Here is a 22,157-nt window from a genome sequence, read left to right on the forward strand (position 1 = left end):
TCACAGTGTCCCCTTCTGGCGAGTCCGGGCTACACCTAAGCTTTAAGCCTCCGGTGTGGAAATGGACTCTTGTGTGTTGATTGTGAGGGGAAGAATCATCCACGAGCAGGAAATCTCCTGCTGAATTTGTGTGAAAAATTCCAGCAGGAGGGCATTTAAAGAAAGAGTTGTTCTAGTTGGATATCCGTTTTTTTTTTTGATGGATGGGAAGAGCAAGCAACAACGGAGCTCTTCCATCTGTGTTCTATGTCTTCACACAGACACACACACACACACACACACACACACACACACACACACACACACACACACACACACACACACACAAGTCACTGGATTCTCCCCGTCAAAGCCTTCCACAAAGGCCTGGTTTCGGCCTTGGCTGTGGAGGAAAAAGATGGACGGTTTTCTATGTTATATTTCTCATCCATTAGACTCTGCGCCTCTCCATTCAGGCTCTGCTGGTTTTCTAAGCAAGAGGATTAAAATATCTCTCTCCAGCGAGAGAAGCCAAGAAGCATCAGCCTCCAGGGGCCGTTTGTGCCGTCCTGAAGAATACAGAGGCAATTTATGCTCGGCCCAACTTATTTCCACACAGCATATCACTTCGAGTGAGTTTATTTACATCTGTTGGGGAATGAGGACAGTTTGGTACCTCACTGCTGAAATGCATTCGGGGAAGCTGCAGGACTGCGCAATCAAGAGCGACCCCGCTCGTATGAATATTCAACGTGTTTATGCAGATATGGTATCGCGAAACAGCCAAAATGACAGAAAACGTTGAGAAAATAGCGTATCAAAGAGTAATCAAATATATTGCGTGTGTACCGAATTAAATATGCATGACAAATTGGCTTCAGAGAGCACAGAGCAGGCAGGTCCTCTGAACCCTACGCACAAAAAGGCTCATTGAAATTCTTTTCATTATGACTGTGGCACTACAGAGAGACGGAGAACGAGAGGGCCGGACGGAGAAAGATGAGTCTAATGGTTTCTGATTAGGAAGGCAGGGAGAAGCCTTGCATCATGTACTGGGATATAATTACAAGGAATTATGCAATTTCACCTCTGGGGGGGAAAAAACAGTCAACAAAAAGCACACGAGATGAGCATTTAGTCATTTTATTTACAAATGTTACGGTTTGCCTCGATCCATTTAGTTCGATATATTCTTCACATGGAAACCTGCTTGTTTGTACAATTCCTCCGTCCATCAGTGAAAACTCCAAACAAGTGCTATCCAAAGCAGACGCTTTTTAAATATGCTTCGAAAGGATCCTAATGATCTTAATTGCTAATCCCACCAATGAAAAGGCACACAGACGTGACGAGAATACAGTGGTCGAGAGACCTGTTAATACCACAAGACTCGGAGGAAAAAAAGAAGAAGCGAGACGAGACTGAAACCTCGAAATATCTCTCGAGATCACAAAGATCTGCCTCAATAATCTTATCGACAGTTTAGCGCTTTGACTAGTTTCGTGGCTAAAACATTTAAAAAAAAAACTTGCGGATGCATGCAGAACCCTTACATTTTGTACAACTGTAATACTTAATAAGATATAGACACGTTAAAGTAGATAACTTCTTTGCAAGCTCACCCTCTCAATCACACACTGGAAATAAAAAATAAAACGGAATATAATTCGAGTCAACCGGGGAATTTCTGTCGCCATAAATGGAAGTGTGTCCACACCGGGTGTCCCCGGCTGTTTGCAGTGGCTTCGCTGCACACATTAACGCTCAGGGGTTGTTGTCACATGTAGTCTCTTCGTCAATCTGCTGCAGTACAGTCGCGTCACATAGTGGTTGGCTGGCCAGCTGGGAGACAACAAACAGCAGCGTTAGAGAGCGGGAGACCAACACGACGTCGCGCTCGTCACGTTGATTCGCGCGCGCTCACCTTTGAATCGCACGTAGCAGGTGTTGCAGAAGAGCTGCTTGTTCCGTATTCTGACCTCGGCGCCGGCTGCCGACCCTCCGAGGTCACACTTGCAGTCGATGCACTGAGGGAGTTTAAGAAAGGGTAAGAGTTAGAGAGCTGCTCAACCGCTGGTTAAAAGCTATAGGCTACAGTGTCCCAAGTCCAAAAGGTGGAGGGATGAGGACAGACAAGACGCCCCTTGATTGTATGACCGGAGAGAGAGAAATGGAGTGAAAAGGATAAACGAGAGTCAAAGATTGAGATGGATCACTGTTCAGATGCAGGAGACCGAGCTCGAGTGAAGACCAGAGTTCAAGGGATGATCAACAATTAAGCGTTGGTAAGAAAACAAAAAGAAAAGAGAGAGAGAGACAAAGAGAGGGGGAGGTCGATTAGTTCGTCCTGCAGGGTTTTGGCACAGAACATACTACTTTGCTCAAGCTGTGAAAGAGATCAGGACCTGGAGGTTCACCAGGATTTACCAGGTTAGTCGTAAAAGAAAGGAGGAGTTTGGAGGAATCGAGGCCGAGGTGTGTTGACGGTGTGCTCCGGGGTAAGGGGGGGGAGGGGGGGGCCCGACACGTGGCCCAGCTCTCACCTTAAAGCAGCCCAAATGATAACAGAGCCCGAGGGACTCGATGATCATGGCCGCTCCCTTTCCCAGCGGGGTGTCACAGAACGTACAGATTTTCCTGCCACTCACTGACCTGGATTACAGAACGCACAGCTGTGACTTTGAGAGCCGAGCACACGTGCACAACGCATGTATGCATACGCACACGCACACACACACACACACGCACACACAACACATGTTCACACTATACAACTGTTAAACTGATAGATGGCTTGTTTGCTAATGGTCAATATTGGCCTTTTTTGTTAAATAATTATCTTGGATGAGGGCCAATCACGTCCCCTGCCAAACTGGAGCAGGAGCACCTCCATGACCACAACATTCTGTAAAATATTGAATAATGTTTTTGCGTTTTTCATTACTTTAATGCTTTATTCACCTATACAAATCACCTTTATCATTTATACTTTTGGCACGGAAACAATTTGGCAAAAGAATATCGGGACATTTTTGCTTATCTCTTAAAATATTGACAGTGGAATTAAACAGGGAATCTGTAAAAAAAAAAAAAAACATTAAAAAAGGAGTGTACAGCAGGATTCACCTGCCAGCTGTGAACAAAGAGGGTGAGCGACAAATAAAACAATATCATATACAACAACGTATCATATCAGGTTCATACGCAGAACAAGTGAAAGTTGAGCTTCAGTTGCCCTTTGCCACCACTCCCCATCCAAAGTCATGGTTTATCAACACCACCTGGAAGATGACCCAGTACACCAGTGAGAGGTTAGTTGTTGGGGGTGTTAAGCGGAAGCAGCACTGTTGATATTTACCTGGTCCGCTGCTGAGGGCCGCCTGCCTCAGACGTGGGCTCTGGGGAGGTGGCGGGTGACGGAGAGGACGGCGAGGGGGACGGCGACTGCCGGGACCAAGGGGACGAGGGGGTTCCCGCCCCGGCTCGCAGGGAGCCCATGGAGTAGGAGGAAGGCAGGGCGGAGGAAACGGGCCGCTGGGCCCCCGACGACCTGCCACCGTAAAAGGAAGCGTTGCCGGAGAGCGCCGAGTTAGGCCGAACGTAGCTTTGGGCGAGAGAGTTGCTTCTGGGCGTCCACGACGAGCGCCAGGAGTTGTAGGAGGCGTCCAAGTTGTCGAGAGACTCGCCTCTGCAAAGGCCACACCCACGCCACACCCACATTAGCCCGTTAGAGGCATTTAAAAAGTCTGGCTACTAACTGAACCTGTGGTTTTAGAATATCTGGTCCGATCAAATTCGCCAAGATAAAGTCAGAGTAGCCAGACTAGTAAATGTTTTAACACAGGATATTAGTTAGGGTGAAAAGCCAGCCACCACCATCACACAACAGAGATGAGATTGTTTCACTCTAAGCAGACCGTACCTGCGCATGGGCGGCACGTCGGACTCATTGGTGGTGGCGGCGGTGGTGGTGGAGGAGCGCTGGCGGATCCAGCTTTTGTCCATCAGCAGCGGAGTCTTCTTCTTCATCTCGTTCAGGATCTGCTGGCGCTCCAGCTCCGCCTGCGACGCCGACTGCTGACCCTTCTTCTCACCGGCCCCGCTGCCCGTCACTGCGCCCAGAGAGGAGAGGGGGGGGGGGCCCCAACATTACATCATCATCATCATCATCATCATAGACGTCATAGATCACGACTGGCGACGAGGACGGGTCAGAAACAATGAGGCTGTGATGAGGTCCGGTCGGATCGGACCGTTGTTTTTAAGTGCAATGAAATTTAACGCACATGAGAAATCGCCAGGCAATCAATGAGTTCATTGGTTTTTTTTGCGATTGGCTGACTGATTGATGCCCCATTTGATTGGTCAGCTGTTAATCAAACAGCTGTAGCTTTTTGATTTTGTAGGTTCGGCGGGGTGGAGGGCCGAGCCCACCTCTCTCTGGCTCTCTGTATCTCATGGCGTTGAGGATGTTCCTCCTCTCCATCTCCAGATCGGACGCCGCCCACTGACTCCGGGCCTCTTTGTCGCCCTCGCTCCTCGCCTGCTCCTGCAGCAGCCGGTGAACCATGCCGCCCGGCTGCACAAATGCACCTGCAGTAGCGCACGGCCCAAACGCATGTGCAACGGCACGGCGCATGCGTTGCTTTTAGTTATATTTTCTAAAGTTTTAAAACAACTAGCGTGAAGTAGAAACTAAGCTCTTATATTGCTGTTGCATTCACAATCCATCACTTTTCATTAAATATAAACTACAATGACGGAGAATACCTTCATTTAAAAGAAAACTGACCTTTTCTCAGAGGCTTTTCCTCTTCATCAAGCTGGGGAGATGATTTAGATTTCGTCCTGTCAAATAAAAGAAAATAACTGTTATTTAAATATATAAGAAGAAGAAGAAAAGGAGCCACACTAAGCCACGGGTTTTATAACCTTATTGTTACCACCATAAAATACCAGTTCAACTATTTTGACGGTGAAAGAATGGTTGTATGAGGAAAGTGCTGATTGCAGACAGCACAGGTCACTCCCAGCTGGAGACAGAGAACACACCTGCTGGAGGTTTTCCAATTTCATGAGCGTCTATATGAAGAGAGATTGTTTGAATGAATTCAGTATGAATGGAGCCAGCAAGAATCAATGCAGCGAGCACCTGGACACACACACACACAGGCTTTCATATGTGTCAGCTCTGTTCATTACTGAGAAATGTGTTGAAAATATAACAAAAAAGCATGATTACTGCTCCAGAGACGTACGTGGCGTCTAATGATCACCTGGTGTGTGTGTGTTTTAAGGTGAATAACAAATTGTTCTCGTTTGATAGAAACTGGTGTTGGTGTTTGGCAGGATTTTGTGCTCGTGAGACACCGTTTTGGCAGGTTGGGTGCAATTCAGGCAAGAACAGAATGTGTTGCAGAAGATGACTCCTGTGCAGAGAATTATATAAACTCAGAAAAAGGTGAAGTTGCAGCTGAAAAGCTGGAGAAGCTAACGTGAAAGCAACACTTATTCATTTACAATTCAAATGCTACCGATTACACCTGAAATCCCCCTATTTCATATTTATAAGCAGTATACAAACATTTAACGGATGCTTTATAACACAATTTAAAGGCACTGCTGTTATTAGTTCTTACACACTTTATATTTGTATTCTTATCTCGTTATAATTTACTTTTTCTATTCTAGTTTTACTTATTTTACTATATTGATCTTACTTGTATTGCTATAATTATTTTTGCACTGGTGTAAGTACTTATACACTTCTTCTGTGAAGACATATTGTATATTATTACAGCTGCTTTTTAACATATTATCCTTAATTATGTGTTCATACAGGGACCTTCATGGGTGCCCACGGGAGGAGTTATAAGGCTTTAATAACCTATTTGCCAACAACTATTTATTAGTTGTTCATATACTTAATTGGGGGGCATTCAATAAAGTGTTGCCCATCCAACCTATTCAACTCATTATCTTGAAATACTATAACGTGAATTGTAATCATTGTGAGGCATTTCAATCATTATTCGTAGTATTATTACTTATCAAATTGGGAATAAGCCGAGCGGGTTTTATTGGTGCCAAAAGCTGATTAGCTGCATACAGAAAGCAGCATTATCTTGTGACTGCAGATGCAAACACAATCCCCGCTGCACTGACCTGTCTGTAAAGGACAGTGACGGCGGCGCACTGGCAAAGCCGGAGGCCCTTTGGTGTTGGGGAGTGTGCGGGGAGAGGTGGGGCGAGGGTTACGGCACAAAGGTGGAGGACAAAGCACATGCAGACACGTTAGTTATGTTAATGCACGGGCAACAAAGCAGGTTATGTCAACCGTGTTATTATCCACATGATGGACGGATGAGGCGTGTGAGGGGAGCAGAAGGAGCAGAGGCTCTACTGACCACTGCTGCTGCTGCTGCTGCTGCTGCTGCTGCTGCTCTACCAAGGCTCTCTCACGCTCCCTGCGCTGCTGCTGCTGCTGCTCTACCAAGGCTCTCTCACGCTCCCTCCGCTGCTGCTCCGCAGCTTCCTGCCGCCTCCTCTCCTCCTCCCTCTCCTCCTCCCTCTTCCTCTGCCACAACAGCTCCTCCTCCATCCTCCTCTTCCTCTCCTCCTCCTCCTGCCTCTCTTTTGTCTCCCTCTCCTCCCGGAGCCGCCGCAGCTCGCGCTCCTCCTCGTCCCTCTTCCTCCTCTCCTCCGCCTGCCTTTGGCGCTCCTGTTCCTCCTTCCGCTTTCTCTCCTGCTCCTCCCACGGAGGAGCGGGGGGCTGGCCGACGGGAGAGAGGGCCGAGAGTGGGCCGCCGCCGCCGCCTCTGCTCACCTCCAGGCTCACCGGCTGCAAGAGAGAAGGGAGGACGGGAAAAGAGGAAGCGTTCAAACCACGATGGCATTAGCGTGAACTTTATCACCCTCCAGGAGGAACTCGTGTTTTGAAATTCCAATCAATGGGGAGTTTTTGTTGCAAAACTATAAGCCGGAAAAACATAACCACACATGTTGTGTGTCCTGTGTGAATATCCACACGACAAGACGTTGTTCTGCTCTCACTCTATGGGAAAAGAACGCTGCATTTAAAAAAAAGCCCCAAGCCACGTAACTGCTGAATAATGAATGCAATTTTCATCAACAAACAAAGAAAATGTCTTAGAATACATTCAGATGTCAGAACGTATTGTCCCCTTTTAATACCCTCGGGGCTGTTTCAACTATTAAGCTTTAATTTATACAAATGAAATCCTTTTGTCACCTCTTGTTGGTCAGCGCTCTTGGCAACCTCCTCCTGATCCTTGAGCCACTCCTCCTGCAGCTTCTCGTGGTCGCGCTTATATTTCTCCTGGAAGAAAAAAAAGCAGGGAGAGAAAGTTCATCCAAATGAAATGACACACATGCAAACACTCACCTCAGCACAAAGACAATGAAAGAAATACATACTGCTCAGTACATTGGGAGGAAAAAGCAAATTCAAATAAAAGCTACAGTGTCGCTGTATTGTATTCAGGTAATTCTAGGCTCACCAACATGTTATCTAACCATCCTGAAAAGTTGATAAACCTAAAGCTTGCCCAGGGCGGGAAGTCTCACTGGCACATCATGAAATCAGGCCGTATAATCCAACAGGGAACAACACTGGAGGAGTAACAAGCCTGCGCGGCTACAGCGGCTCTGCTTGGACACCTTTGATCTCCATCCAGAAATAGACCCTCAGAGAAGCTGTTTTGACAGGGTTCTACTGCATTTAAGTCGGATACTCGACAGATGCCTTACTTTCGGCTGCCGGAGCACTCTGTTAAGTTTTCTGTCTTGAGCCCATTAGGAGCAGTCTGCTTTGATGGACTAAAGGCACACCTAGCTGGTACTGATGCAGTCTAACACACCAGTCCTGCAGCTCATCCTGCCTTTGTGAAGGCTATAGTGTTCACTTTCGTGGTCATTCTAGCGGGTGCCGGTTTTGGCGCTGTTGAATTGTAATGTTCTTTACTGAGAGGTGGGCACCAAATATTAGAATATTGTGTATTTTCAATTCAAATTGGAATTTGGGCCTAGTCTTAGAATCAGAAAAAAAAGTCAAGGAAATTGATAATTGTCTCACACAGATACACATAGTAAATTAAAAAAAAAAAAATAGCAAATAAAAATTTCTCAGATTTATTTTTGACTCAATTGTCTTCAGTCTGTATGGCTTTAATTGCATTTTCTTATCTACCTCCTTGAGTGTTTATTTCATCGCGTTGTGATTCATCTGAATTGTTGCTTTCTTAAAATAACACAATACATTTTAACAGCACCACAAACTGCAGAATCAACCCCTCTCTAGTACACTTCCAATGAATCCTGAACATTGTAACCTTGACTGCAGGGCTGATTTATTACCCTGCGTTACACCCATACTACCATACTATGTAGTACGCTATGTAGTACGTCTCAATACCCAGCATGTCAAATGCAGCACGCCAAAAAAAACGTCCTACTGCTGCATCCGGTCACATTTATCCAGCAAGACGGTCAAAGTTCAAGGCCCATTGTTAGGACATGTCCCAGTTATATGCGCTACTCGAGTGTGCCCTTATGTACCTGTAGGACGCACTCCTGCTCCTTGAGCCATTTCTCTTGTCTTTTGCGCTCCTCTTCTGGGTCCCAAGACCAGCGGCTGGAGGACGGGGTGATCGAAGGAACGGGTATCTGCAGGCGGAGAAGAACGGCACGTGGAATAAGACGGCATCACGTCGGCATGACCTCCTCACTGACTTTGTGCTACTGTCAAGTCACTTTTAATGAACTACAGACAGTTTGTACAATTTACATTACATGCTTATCATTAGACCCTTGAGTCTTTGATCGAACTCATAAAAAGGAAAGCTCCCTGCAATCCCATCACATTTTTTATTAAGAATTTGAGAGTCTTAATAAAGGGTCTATACTTTGCAATAACTGTGCATTTAAAGATGTTTTCCTGCTATAATAGAAAACACAACAAAAGAGACAGAAACAGCCCTCTGAGACTACTCACATCTGGCATTGCAGACTCTGATCCTCCTTGAAAAGAAAAGAAAAAGCATCGAGTCAGTACTTCTGGCATGCACAGGCAGAGCAATAGCAAAGAAGTTAACCCTGAGGCAATATACTGTAGCAATCGCAAAGTTGACAGGCTTATTACATTTTCAAACGGCAAGTCTTCATTGAAAATGTCAAACAGTAAATTACGTTTTCAACAAGCCCACCGTGCAACAACGGTTAACTTTCACCCGCTAGGACTTATTGATTCTCTCAATCCAAGATCAGCCACATGGTTGACATTTAAATTGGACGTCAGGCCCAATAGGTTCTGAATAGGAAAATCAATAAACTGATTGTGAGGACAACAAGACCAAACAAACTGGAAGAAAAACACACACACACACACACACACACACGTGTGAGCAGCATGCAGACACACGTACAGCGCAGCCAGTCTGAAAGGCTAACGTACGGTTCGATACATGCAGGCCAAGGGAGCAACGGGAATGCTTTCAACTGCATGCGCAGCAAAGTGAAAAGTGTAACCATGTGTTAAAACCTGGAGCGTTCGAAAAAGACACCAGAAACACGGCAGGTTTGTGTTTGTGGTCGGTACGCTGGCAAAGCGTCTGACATGCTGTCCGGCCTTTGGAGCTGGATCTGCTACTTTTATACTGTTTTACATTTTTCTTTTCATTTATACACGGCCTCTTCTTCCCTCCAAAAAGACAAGAAGTTGCGCATTTTTATCAGAAAATGATTCCTTGATTTGACTCCACCAGGCTCCCTCGGTTTGAAAAGCATGTCAGAGTCCCAGCTTGTACCAAGCGAAGGTGAGGAGGTCACTGCACACTCAACCCTGTTTACCACAGAGGTAGACCAGCGCACTGACACGGGACCCCGAGACACCTGAAGGAGGGGAAGGGGGCACAGCACAAATACATATATGCTCACAATCAATCGATAATGCAACTTATCAATTGAGCATGAGGTCGTGACCGACGAGAAACATGCACAAATCCATCGGGAAGCTGAGAGACAACAGCACAGAGAACCCAGCCACCAAATCACAGAGAAGTCATTATGATCATTAAGAACCACCCCGCCCCCGATTTGGTCAGTGCTTCTTTTTTCTTCTTCTTTTTTTTTACCTTTTTCAAAAAACTCTGACCTCCGTTTTAAGTTTTTCAAAGATATGGGTTCTGACTCTACATGAGAGATGGAAAACAGGATACAGTGAGGCAGAGTAGAGGAGATATACCATCTTACATTACCAATACACACACAGCACACGTTGCTTTAAGCTGTATCACAATAATACGTTGCACATAATGTCACATCTTTTTGTTACACAACACAGTAAATGTCCATCAATAACCACAACGGTCCAGTGTTTGCTAAGATATCCACCCCAATCGGTGCGATTCTCTATTCAGCACAGAAATAGTTGCCAAGATCAATTGTAGAACCTTTCTGATGGTGTGCTCTGCTCTTTACCTTTGCTCCTCATGGTCACCGCCTGCTCACGGAAACCTCCATTAACTGTGTTTGAAGCCAGGTCCTGCAGGGGGGGAGACACGGCGGGGCGCCCGCTCATTAGAAGGGCCCACAATACAAAAATAAAACTTGATCAAAACCTGAGAGAGTTCATTCCGGGTCACTTACGGGGACTGGGTGGGCGGGGGCCTCTTCGGGGGGCAGCTTTTCCATGGAGGCGCGCGAGGTGAAATCCAGGCTGGACGCGTTGGCGTCGGGAGAACCTAGAAGTATCGGATGATCCATACCGGTCAGATTGATGGTCTTATGGCTTTTAAATGGCATGGGAGGTTGATCTCTGTCCCAGTCTGCATGCAGACAATGCAATGGCAAAAAAAAAAATAAAAAAAATAGGATGTGTGTTTTTGCACATAAAGCCACGTATTCTGTGTATGTATGTATATATATGTGTGTGCGCAGTAGTAGTCGTTAGGTATTTGTGTACGTGAAACCCAACATTTGACAGCGAAGTGTCTATTTACATAAAGAACGCTATGAAGCAGGGGACAAGGTTGCTGTTATGGTGTTATTACAGAGAGCAGCAGGGTGTGACAGAGAAACCTTCCCCAGCCATGCAGCCTATTAAAGCCTTCATATACCCACACAGTGCTTCTAACAGGCTCACAACCACTGGGCTTCACCAAACTATTTCAACAAGTACTGGCTGTTAGTTGAAGTCAGCTACTCTGGGTGGTTCATTATTATTTGTTTGGAAGGAGACACTGACGTAGTTGGAACAAGTAAGCCTGTTACACTAACACTGTGCAAACAGCACACTCAGGGGGCCGTGGACCCTGAGATGGGTTAAGTCTCCACAAGAGAAAACACTGTACAGAGAGGAATGCTGATGAGACAGAAGAAGAAGAAGAAGAAGAAGAAGAAGAAGAAACAACTAGTAGGAATAAAGAGGTAAAAAACGGACAAGAAAAATGCAGACAGGAAGAAAAACCAAGAAGTAGAAATCAAAACAGTCTTCCCTCGTCAGATGAGAAAAAAACAAAACATTACAGGTCCTTCACCGCTCAGCTGTCATGATATCATTCATGGATGATTTCACAATAGTTTACGGACCAATTTAAAGTGTCAAAACTGTTTAGCAACGCAAGCGGCATAAGCAGCGCTGTCAGTCCAGGAATGTGACCCTTAAAATGGTTCAATTCAATCTCCCTCAAACAAACAAACACACACACACGCACACACACACACACACACACACACAGACACACACACACACACGCACGCTCAGACACACAGCGTTCACATGACTCACTGTTCCTGCCGTGATGGCGTATATCCATGATCAGACTGCCCTCCTGCAGAGCCTCCTCCATGCAGGACTTCCAGTCGATGTAGCTCATTTCTGCCACCTTGTGCCCATTCACCGTCAGCACCTCGTCCCCGGCCTGAAGCTGGCACATCTCTGCCGGGCTGCCTGCACCAGACACAGGATTACTCATTAGAGCTATCATGCTTGCACAAAGCAGCAGTATCATCATCTTGACTTTTCACTACCGCCAAGTGAAACAAGACAGAACATATATTACATATGTTGATATTTCTACCAACTAACTCTATTAATACTATCGGTTGTGCACATTGTACTGTATGTCTTTGCGTTGCTCTGCATGGCTCATGCGTGCAGGACGTGGTTAATAACAGTATGGCTCATTTACAGCCCGGCTCAATGTGCAGAGCCGTGAATGAGGTCATTGTACTGTTGCGTCTTCCTGCTTATGCATGCATTTGTTGTCATTTTTAGCGCTTTATGTTTGCTTTTCTTAACCTGTCACTTAACTGGATTTTGAAACATCTCACCAAAGGACTGCAGCTAAACAATCATCCAGCTGGTTCACATTTATAGACATGGTGATTCATGTGCGTTGTCCTTACAAATACGAAACAAAGCACGACGCATCGCGACAAGTAGATTGTAGGTTGAAACTGGTGAGACAGAGCTCGACTACTGATGCGGGGTGTTACGAGTATTAGTGAAACGTCACTAAATCAAATAGGAAACGAGCGAAGGTGGAGAAAGCTCCGAAGAAAGAAAGAGAGGCTCAGACCCAGCAGATCTGACCCAGATAGACGCTGCCCTACATAGGTCTGGCAACGCCACTGCAATGGACTTGAAAACCTGCTGACAACCATCCAGCAGTGCCTGGCTGTCGTATATATCAGCGCCTGGGCACTGCTTTCCAATATTACTGTATCTGTGACTACATCAGGTGAGATACAACCGTTTAATCTTTTATTTCTTTAAACCACTGGGAATGTTGTGAGTTTAAGGCTGCCAGTTTGGCTCAAGGGCACGCATTATACTGGCAGGTGAATAAAGCTTATATCCTGTTTGTTTGAAGGTACAGCTCTGCTGTTACCTCGCTGGATGGACGTGACGCGAGCTCCTGTCGAGTCCCACGCCGCCTGGAAGCCAAAGTCTGTGCTGCTGTTGGGCTTCTGGTTCAGGCTGATCCGCATCTCACAGTAGTTCTCCTTGAAAACCAAACAGAGCAAACACAGGTGAGTAGAGGTGAACTCAAAACACACAAAGAAAAACCCGGCACCGATTAAAGAAATGTGGTGCTGACTTTCCACCGCTGTGGAGATCGTTGTGTTGAATGTAAACAGGTCTGCTTTGGCAAGAAAGCCTTGCATTAATCATTCATGGCTGTTGATTAAATGCCAACCTGTTGCTATTCTTTCATTTCTGGGTTGCATCTTTCTATTGCTAACCCTTGATTTAATGACGCATTTGGATTCACTACTTATTTGCCAGAAAGCCATTCAGTGACTGTTCACATCCACGGTCATAAAATGTGTTTAACAATCACCACTCGTCAATATACCAGCTGATCGGTTTCATCCACAGCAGGTAACGTGAGTACCTGGCTGGTTTCTTTGGCTGGAACAGGACTGAGTGGGACTTCGGTCTTGACCTGAGGAGGGACGGGTGAGACGATTTGAGTAGAGGTGACGCTCTTCGTCGTGGTCTTGTCCTTGTCCTCCTCCTCCTCCTCCTCCTCCTCCTCCTCCTCCTCGTCCTCGGTGCTGTGGGTCGAGCTGGACTGAGACTGATGCTCGTCCTCAGAGGTCATGAACTGGTGATAGCGGCTCGGCACCGCCGACTTCTTGGAATCGACGGCGTCGCCGTTGACGCGCTTCTGGGGGCCGTCCACCTGTCCAAGGTGAATGTGGATTGTCAAAGGACGCACACTTTGAGTCTCAAACAACACGGGGCCATTCATAAAATGCTGATTATAAACTAATAATGGAGGGAATGTGTCGTCAACTCTCTAACTGAGTGTGAAACTGTTTCATAATCTTTACCTGAAAGTCACTAACTGATCTGATGAAACTGTGACAGTAATGAATGTGATGGAGGCCTAAAATAGCAGCTCTGGCAGCTGAGTTAGCATTATAGAAACAGTAGCTTCATCTATTATTCATACAGTACAGTAATCAGATCGGACTCTTGGGTAACATTGATGCCCTCAAAACACCTGAACAACAAGCCAAAAGATTTCTCACTGCCAAACAAACCCTCTAGATGTCCTTCAGGCCCCTTGTGCTGCACTGGTAGTTTGTATTTAGAATGATCAAGTACTCACTGTAAAGGGTCGGGGAAGAGAAGTGAGGCGGGACGACTGGGTCCCAAAGGGCCGTGGCGCGACAACCGAGGTCAGACGTGCGCTATCCGGTCTCTGGTAGCTCCTGGGGAGGGAGGCAGAAACCCGAGACACCCCGGGAGGCTTGGGTTCCATTGAGCCGGGCTGTGGTTGTCGTTTGTACAGAGAACCGGAGGAGGGGGCCCCCGCCTCAGTCTGCGCTCCCGACAATGGACGCCTCGGCTCGGACAACTTTTGCAGGGAGCTCGAAGAGGAGACGGCGGCCGCTGTCTCCACTGCCTTGACTGTGGCGGCGCGTTCTGAGACTGAACTCTGCGAAGGTGCTGCTGCTGCTGCCGGAGACTGGGACCTGCGGAAAAAGCTGCGGCTGGTGGGAGTGATGGTGCTGGTGGTGGTGGCGTCGCTGCCAGCAGGACTGTCCACAGTGTCAACTCCCTGTGAGGTGGGAGGGGAAGCGGCCCTGCCGGTAGCCGGGGAGGCGGAGGGGGGTTCGTCCTCTTTCAGAGGAGGCTCGGGGGATTCAGAAGAATAGTAAGGAGTGTCAATGGTGTAGCTCCTGGCGGGGAGGGTTCGGGTACGAGGAGAAATGACGGGTTTGTCAAATACGTCTTCGCTGTCCAGGTAAGACAGAGATCCAATGCGACCACCAACGCTGTTCTTTCCTTTATTTTCTCTGAGGACCGGACACAGGAGCAGAAGGGGGACGGGGTGAGGAGGGAGAATAGGAAGAGATGGGTGAAATCAAAGAGGAGGGTGGAAAGGGGTGCAATTTAGGAAGATGAAGGGTAACAAGTGACAGGAAGGGGAGTGAGTGAGGGAGGAAAATAAAAGGGTTGAAAAGAGGGGTGGGGCAAAGAAGGGGGAGGCAGATTGTAAGCCGTGATTGGATTACACTTTCACACTGACTGAAGGCACAATTACAGAGTCTCCTCATTCACTCCTGCACAAACGATCCTCTAGTCTCTGCGTTTAACAGCCCAAAACTTCTCATGCACACCTTTAATTCTATTACCTCAGCAAAGGATCCCCCTCCGAGGGTAAAAAAAAAAAGGTGTAGAAGAGGAACAAATTAAGCAGGTGATGCTTTTTTTTTTGGTAAAAAACCAGGATAAGAAAATGAAAACATCAATCTACCGATAAGAGTGAAGCAGTGTCTGATCAAGGTGTTTTCTCTCACCTCTCCTCTTGCATCTCCTTGAAGGTCCTGGATCTCCTGCTGCTGGACGTGCTCAGCTCTATCTTCTCCCTCTCCTCTTTCTTCTTCACGATATCAGAGTTGACACTCCTGCGCCGGTTCTTCCATTTGCTCAGGTCCTGCAGAGGAGAAAAAGGAAGCCCTCATGCACCATTTTTGCAACAGTTCAAATTTAGATCTGCATAAAAGCAGAGCGGTTGTGTTGCGTGGCTGACTGTACAGCTGGAAGGGAGGGAAGTTGAGAAGGAGAGAGAAAGACCAAAAAAAAAAACCCACCCAGAATGGGCTACATTTGAAGGTGTTCTATTTGTGTGCTGTTGGCTCCTCCCGGCTCACCTCCCCTGTGTATTGGGGACTGTGTGACCTAAATGCAGCTTTAAGACTCCATTATATTGCCAATGACACCAATCAGACTGCTGACTGTCACAGCAAGTCACACAAACACGGATAACTTTTTAATCCACCTACAAAATGAGCGCTTGTGATGCATTGATGGTGTTTCAAATTGGAGCACCGCTGCCCTTTGAAAATCATTTTCCAGGATTAACCTGTACCCTCAAGTCAGCTTTACATCATCTGTCCATATTACATCCTAAAAACGGTCCCATATGAATCATATCGTATTTACAGGAAGTGGTGTTTCCTGCCACAAACACTGATTTGGAAATGAGGACAGTCCATAGCCAGAGGGCAGCGCTGCACCAATCAGTGTCAGCCTCCGTCTCTGGCGTCTATATCTGAGCAGATCTCTTTCCACCCTGCAGGCCACAGTCTGCACCACAACACCTGCTCTCCTGATTGCCGCACGGATCCTTCAGATCAAGTGCTCACGTTTCACTTCTTTCCTACGCTTTCCTACAAGAATGTAGGGATGGCGGACCGCGAGCGTCAGCGGAGCAGCAGACATATTAGTTACTCACATCCTGCCACTGATCCTCAGTCTCCTTTATCTGCTCGCGGTGCTTCTGCAGATCCTCGTAGCGAGCCTGCCGGATGATGTTGGGGTCCACCTGGATATCGCTTGCTGATTTACTCCTGTGGACAGAAAGAGTTAAGAGAGTTTTCAAAAGAAAGTCCCCGAGCATCGGCAGCTCAAGTGAGAGGTGGATGGCCTTAGTTTGCATATCCCGGTAGAAGCTTTACAAGGTAACAAAAAAAAAAAAGTTAGCAAAGATTGCATGCATTACTGTCAAATAAACAGTAAAAAAAAAAAAAATTCAAGTCAAAATAATTTCCACCTTTTACCTCCCGTCCATATGTTTGGATGCTGAAAATAAGTCGGATTAGACCTTTAACCTGTAACCAGGTGTTAGTTTGCAAACACAGCACACAATAAAATAAACGCTGGAGCTGATGTAAGCTCAGTGGGTTAGTGACATGTATCACAGCGCTCCGCCGTCATGCAAAAATGAGCAGAGTCACTCACAGCCTTCAGAAAAACGCACTCTTTGTCCTCTCTTAGCTGCCGAGACGTACAGGCGTCTCACACTCTGACGGCGTGGACACACCAGCTCAGTGAGAGCTCCCACTGGGACACGCTGGAGTTTAGCTGGATGACCCAGCGTATTGCTACTGTGTGCATCTTTTCACTTTGTTGCTTTGTCAATAGAGCTTTGTGGAGCAACCCCCCCCCCCCCCCCCCCACCCCCCCCACCCCACATCACCCCACATACACGCCCCTGAACTTGGCCCCGTGCCAAACAATGCACTGTGTTGTGTGTCAGCATTTAGCAGCCGGTGAGTGAGAGCAGCAGCACAAAAGCAAGGGGGGGGGGGGGGCTAGCAAGCGAGGTACAACTGCATGGGGGGGGGGGCCAGAGTGAATGCAAACGTGCCACATTCCTGGGAGCCCGCATCAACTCACCCGTCGATACTCTCTTGCGCCTGCTGCTGTCTGGGGAACCGGAGAGAGCCAAACACAAACAAAGTCACATTTCTGTGGAGGGAGCCTTCGACAGCGAGGGTGTGAGAGTGGCCCGGTCAAGAGCCGCGATCATCCCCCACCAGCTGGTGTGGGGCCACAAATGTGTGTGAACCCAGCTAAAATATGACTCGGCTGGTTTTTCACTTCATACACCGAAGACGTTAAAGTTTAAAAGTACAGTTCACCCCAAAATCAAAGATACATATTTTTATTCTTACCTGTATTACAAAGTCAAAGATACATATTGTTCTTCTTACTTGCACTACAGCCTAAATCATCTTTGATTCTGGGCTGAACTGTCCCTTTAAAGGTGTGTCCACAGTGGGCTTACAGCACGGTATCAACTTTCCTTTCCCTGACATTTGTATGGGGAGTTGTGCAGACATGCATGTCTCTCTAAACAATGCTGGAGACTCCAACATGATGTCACCGGTAACGCAGCTTTAACATATGGAAGTGAAGTAAATCCAGATGGCCTTGACTCAGGTGAAATGGTTGCTTTGTGCGTGCTTGTGTGTGTGTGTGCCGTGTGCAAACGCTGCCGTGCAGATTTGTGTCCAGGTTACCATGGAGTCCGCGAGTCGCATCTTCTCTCGGAGCCGTGGGGAATTTCTACAGGCTCAACAGACGCGACCGCATTTCTAATCGGCCCAGCTCGGTGCCGTGAGCGTGTTCAGGACGCTGGGTTCGGACATTACTCAGGCTCCGGCCTTTCCGCACTCTCGTGCTGCTGGACCTGGAGCTTCACGCGTCAGTGTGAAGTTCCCTCTCCTGAGGAAAACAACGCTGACCTCTGGACAGGTCCGTGCTACTGTAGGTGTTAGGTGAGGTCAACAAACGGCCACGCATTCCATCACGAGAGCATGAAAGTCTCTTATTTTCTTTATTAAGCTTGTATTTTTTTTTTTTTTCCATTCACAGGCAAACTCGGTCTGACAGGAAAACAAAACCAAAGACTAAATGCAGAACTCGGGTCTGTTTTAACAGAGCTCAAGATGTACCAAACAATATTGATAGTGTCGCTTTGTTCAATAATCACACTTCAAAAACACAGTAGTGGTAGGTTTCCATGCACAGTCTCCCCATCCACTCAGCATGTACGCACCGCGCGTCGCTACGGTAACATGAACCATACCGCCATCATGCAGAAAAACCACAACCGATGTCGTCGGGACTTTGACTGCAGTTTCTTATTGACTCGAAAAAGACTTTCAATTTTGAGGTAACAACAAACATTTAAAACAGGGAAAAGGTCAGACGTGCCTTCGTTGCAGTTTGTGCAACTGACCCAGTGAATGCTGAAGGCAAGAGATGGGCTTCAGACCAGTCACTTACAAGTTGGATCGACATGCAGTCTGGACCACTTCACTATCTGAAAGAAAATATTCTGAAATGGCACTAATGAGTTTTCACATTCTACAAAGTCAGGAGGAACTACCAGGCGTGATCTGTCTTCAGATCAACTTCAGAGCAGCCAGCCTCTCCACCATGAGCCTCTTCTTGTATCTCAGCCGACTGGCGTCCCTGATCTCCTGCATTCTCTGCAGGTCGCCTTCGCTGCAGGAGGACGGCACCGAGGGCCCCATCTGACTGGCCGACGGGCCTCCCTGTGAGCTCCGGCTCTGATCGGAACAGAGTTTCCGGACGAGCATGTCATCCGTTTTAGGACGCGCCTCCTTCCCAGCCTGATTCGGTTCGTGTGCTGCCGCCTCCTGGGTCAGAGGACACGGGGGGCACAGGAGTCTGGCCTTGAGATCGGGAGGCAGAGCCCACGGCTCCGGGACCGGCATGGGGGTGTAGTTGTCCGGTGCTCCCGAGAGAGGCCGCTGTTGCTGAGCCTGCTGGGTTTTCTCCTTGCGATAGACCACGTCGTCCTGCTCGATATCGGGGTAGTGGTTCTCATCGTCGCCGGAGCCGCCGTGTCGCTGGGTGACGATGTTGAGCTGCGGCTCTGACGAGTAGGGACGGCGGTTGGCCGACAGCTGGGTCTTTATCATGGCCATGTCCGCGTTGGACTGGAAGGCCAGGGTCCGCCTGGCGAACATGTCGTCGTTCTCCAGGTCGGGGCAAATGCTCTCATAATCGAAGGGGTCCGGGGGCTCGCGGGGGTCTTGGCGCCCCAGGAGGGGCCACCGCTCACATTTGACCAGTCTGGGCCCCGAGGCGGGGTCCACTGGGGCAAACGCCAGAGGGGGGGTCATTAACAAGGGGGGTTGTATCTCGGGGAGCTGTGGGAGAGTGTGTGCTTGAATGCGAGGACTGCAGGGGTTGGGCAGAAGGAGAGAGAAGGACAGAGAGGTGATGAGTGCATGCATGTGAACTGGATCAAAGAGCAAGAAAAGGAGGAAGAGATACATCACGCTGCCATAGTGCTGCTATTTGATTCAAACAGAGGTTGATCAAATCAGGATCACTCTGGTGTTAAATAAAACTGCGACGCTAAGTGCCATCACTGGAATAGACTAATCAAAATAGCATAATGCTGAGTTACAGCGTATTTCCTACAAAGGTCAGTGCAAGCGAAGTGCTTTATAAAGCGTGTTAGGGCAACCTCGACAGTATTTATTATCATTAGTATATTAGAAAGCAGGTCGTCAGGCCCAACAGGGGCCGATCATATTCCTTCTTTTGAAATCGGGATGCTCTAAAACATCCCGTCATCGTCACAATCATGCAGCTGTATGGACCTTTTCCCCACAACGAGGGCGGCGCGAGCCGAGGCCTCGCGCGTGTGGGGGTGAGAGGGGGAGGGGCCGGAGGGAGAGCGGGCAGAGGAGAGCCAAGGGCTGACGTCACAGTCGGAATCGTCCGACGAAGAGCCCGACTTCTTATAGCTACAGCCGAGGACGGCGGGGGGGGGGGGGGGGGGTGAACGAAGAGAAAGGGAGAATAGGAGCAGAGAGAGTAAAAGGGAGGAGGGGAGGGGGGGGGGGGGGGGGGGGATAGGAGGTGATGGCAGGAGAGGAGAAAGGAAAAGTAAGTGGGAGGAATCTGTACAGGAAATGCAGTGAATGACAGAATCTTAGGATCTAAAAAGGTGAAATTGGCATGCAATATTGAAAAGTGTCTGGTGGAAAAGAAAAAAAAAAGATTGTGCAAGAAGATGGGAATGCATTTTATCCGTATTGCTACTCTGTAAAATATAATAAAGTAGGTATATATATATATATATATATATATATGAGAGAATTCCATGCTTGATTTCAACATCCTCACACACCTGAAGCCTTGCATCTTCTTGTACCAGGGTCTACTCTGAGAGCCCAGTTTGATCTTCTGTATGTGAACATCTTCTTCGGGCGTCCAGAACTTTGGCAAGAACTTGTCATACACTTTGGCCGCTGGCTGGGGATTGACGCCCATCTTGCGGGAGTAGAGGTCGTCCTGGACGGGGTCAGCGTAGCCCACCTCGTCGTCCTCGTCCTCGTCCTCGGAGTCGTAGTAAATCTCCCTGAACAGGCTGTCCGCGGACATGGGCCGGCGGTGGTCCACCCTCACGGCGCCCTGCCGGGGGGGCCGCACGCCCCCACTGTTGACGCCGCTGCTGCTCGAGGGAGACAGCCAATCACACGTGTCAATAAGGGCTATTTTCGGGCAGCGGCACAGCACGCCAGTCACGCAAAGAGTTGCCAAACAACCTCAAACGAGATGACGCAAGGATTAGCAAACCAAACGCAAGCTCAAAAACCAAAGCTGTAAAAGAGGCAAAAAATTGATTTGAGGAGTTAAAGTCGCCAAATCACTCCTCCAAGCTCATCAAATTCAGGAGACGCAAAAAAAAAAAAGGACGTGCTGCAGCAAAGAAATCTCAAAACAAGTCAAACAGAAACCAACTTTCAGGCGAGTTCAGAGCTCTGTTAGAGGCAGCACACTACAACCAAGGGTGTTGCTCATGGTTACAATCAACCATGCAAACTGAGGGTAAGAGAAGCGCTCTAGTTCTCTCTCATCAGGCAGGCACATCAAAGTCACACAGTTGCTTCATGTTCTCTGACCTGAGGCCGGTCACATTCTGTTGAGGGGCAACATTGGGAGTCATAGAGACCTTAGGCCAGGGGCCCCCGCTGGCCCCAGGCGCCCGTCCCGCCACCAGGGGACTGACGGGCACGGCAAAGTTGGTGGGAGGAGCCGGGGAGGGGCTGTGGAAGCGTCTGCTGGCCAGGTCGTCCAGAACGAGGTCCGGGTCCGGTCGGTCCGCGTCCGAGTCGCTGCCGCTCTCGTACTCGTAGGCCCACTGCAGGTGAGGCGCCGGCGAGGCGCTCTGGCTCGCCTGGCCGTCGGAGGAAATCCTTGTTTCACTGAGGTCGCCGTTCCACGGGAAAATGAAAGACAACACCGGTACACAACCAACGCCGACCATTCAACACAACCACAATCACCCACGTGACGGGAGAGGAGACAGGGTCAACTTTGAAGCACAGAACTTTGGGTGCGAACACTTGGTGTTACTTCGCTTTTAAGGAAATAAAGAGGAATCCAATGAAACAGCACCTTCAAAACACAATCAAAGCATTCACTGGTGTGTGTCACAGTACCTGGTGAGCGTGGCTTCCTCCTCCACGTACGTGGGGTTGGCCCAGCTGCGCCTGCTGTCCTCGTTGCGCTCGGCCCGCTTCTTCCTCAGCGGAGCGGGCACGTAGGCCGGGGGTTTGTCTTTAGTGGGCAGGAACTGGTTGAACTGGGAGCTGGCCTTGGGCGTGAGGGTTACTGACCGGCGGTAACTGAGACCGCTCTTGTTCTCGGCCATCCTGAGGACGGAGTCGGCCTCGGTGTCGCTGCAACAACCTGGGGCAGAGACGGGTTAAAAAATGTGATTGTGGGAAATAAAGAAATAAAGTGGGAGAATAAACGGAGGAGACGAGGAGAAGTAAAACAAAAGGAGAAATGAGGTGAGAGGAGA

The 22,157-nt window shown here is 48.2% G+C and overlaps 2 protein-coding genes across 11 annotated transcripts in view; both read right to left on the bottom strand.

The window, feature by feature from the left end:
- Window positions 1–1,106: 1,106 nt before the first annotated feature.
- Window positions 1,107–22,157, bottom strand: part of lmo7a (LIM domain 7a) — a 32,359-nt gene continuing 11,308 nt past the window's right edge. The window contains exons 5-27 of one of the 10 annotated variants that reach the window (XM_068702123.1): window positions 21,793–22,042; window positions 17,198–17,227; window positions 16,254–16,368; window positions 15,316–15,452; window positions 14,121–14,811; window positions 13,398–13,688; window positions 12,891–13,005; window positions 11,786–11,947; window positions 10,645–10,823; window positions 10,477–10,540; window positions 10,131–10,187; window positions 8,993–9,018; window positions 8,557–8,664; window positions 7,232–7,318; window positions 6,387–6,820; window positions 6,145–6,192; window positions 4,772–4,827; window positions 4,414–4,572; window positions 3,902–4,091; window positions 3,338–3,667; window positions 2,523–2,631; window positions 1,904–2,006; window positions 1,107–1,821 (exon numbers count right to left, since the gene is read on the bottom strand). In XM_068702123.1, coding sequence (XP_068558224.1) covers window positions 1,799–1,821; window positions 1,904–2,006; window positions 2,523–2,631; window positions 3,338–3,667; window positions 3,902–4,091; window positions 4,414–4,572; window positions 4,772–4,827; window positions 6,145–6,192; window positions 6,387–6,820; window positions 7,232–7,318; window positions 8,557–8,664; window positions 8,993–9,018; window positions 10,131–10,187; window positions 10,477–10,540; window positions 10,645–10,823; window positions 11,786–11,947; window positions 12,891–13,005; window positions 13,398–13,688; window positions 14,121–14,811; window positions 15,316–15,452; window positions 16,254–16,368; window positions 17,198–17,227; window positions 21,793–22,004 — 3,726 coding nt within the window. In that variant the 5' untranslated portion in view covers window positions 22,005–22,042 and the 3' untranslated portion in view covers window positions 1,107–1,798. Of the gene's footprint in view, window positions 1,822–1,903; window positions 2,007–2,522; window positions 2,632–3,337; window positions 3,668–3,901; window positions 4,092–4,413; window positions 4,573–4,771; window positions 4,828–6,144; window positions 6,193–6,386; window positions 6,821–7,231; window positions 7,319–8,556; window positions 8,665–8,992; window positions 9,019–9,846; window positions 9,889–10,130; window positions 10,188–10,476; window positions 10,541–10,644; window positions 10,824–11,785; window positions 11,948–12,890; window positions 13,006–13,397; window positions 13,689–14,120; window positions 14,812–15,315; window positions 15,453–16,253; window positions 16,369–17,197; window positions 17,228–21,792; window positions 22,043–22,157 lie in introns of all 10 variants that reach the window. The other 9 variants (XM_068702121.1, XM_068702116.1, XM_068702117.1 and 6 more) reach the window with 9 other exon arrangements.
- Window positions 18,122–21,786, bottom strand: LOC137866309 (LIM domain only protein 7-like). Its single transcript, XM_068702126.1, has 4 exons — window positions 21,253–21,786; window positions 20,478–20,801; window positions 19,945–20,091; window positions 18,122–19,516 (listed from the first exon to the last, which is right to left on the bottom strand). The coding sequence occupies exons 1-4, from the start codon at window positions 21,615–21,617 to the stop codon at window positions 18,712–18,714; spliced, it is 1,641 nt and encodes a 546-aa protein (XP_068558227.1). The 5' UTR covers window positions 21,618–21,786; the 3' UTR covers window positions 18,122–18,711.

The sequence above is a fragment of the Cebidichthys violaceus genome, unplaced genomic scaffold, assembly GCF_023349555.1.
Source record: "Cebidichthys violaceus isolate CVI_PGR_0920_01 unplaced genomic scaffold, fCebVio1.0.p SCAF_80, whole genome shotgun sequence".
NCBI classification, from domain to species: Eukaryota; Metazoa; Chordata; class Actinopteri; order Perciformes; family Stichaeidae; genus Cebidichthys; species Cebidichthys violaceus.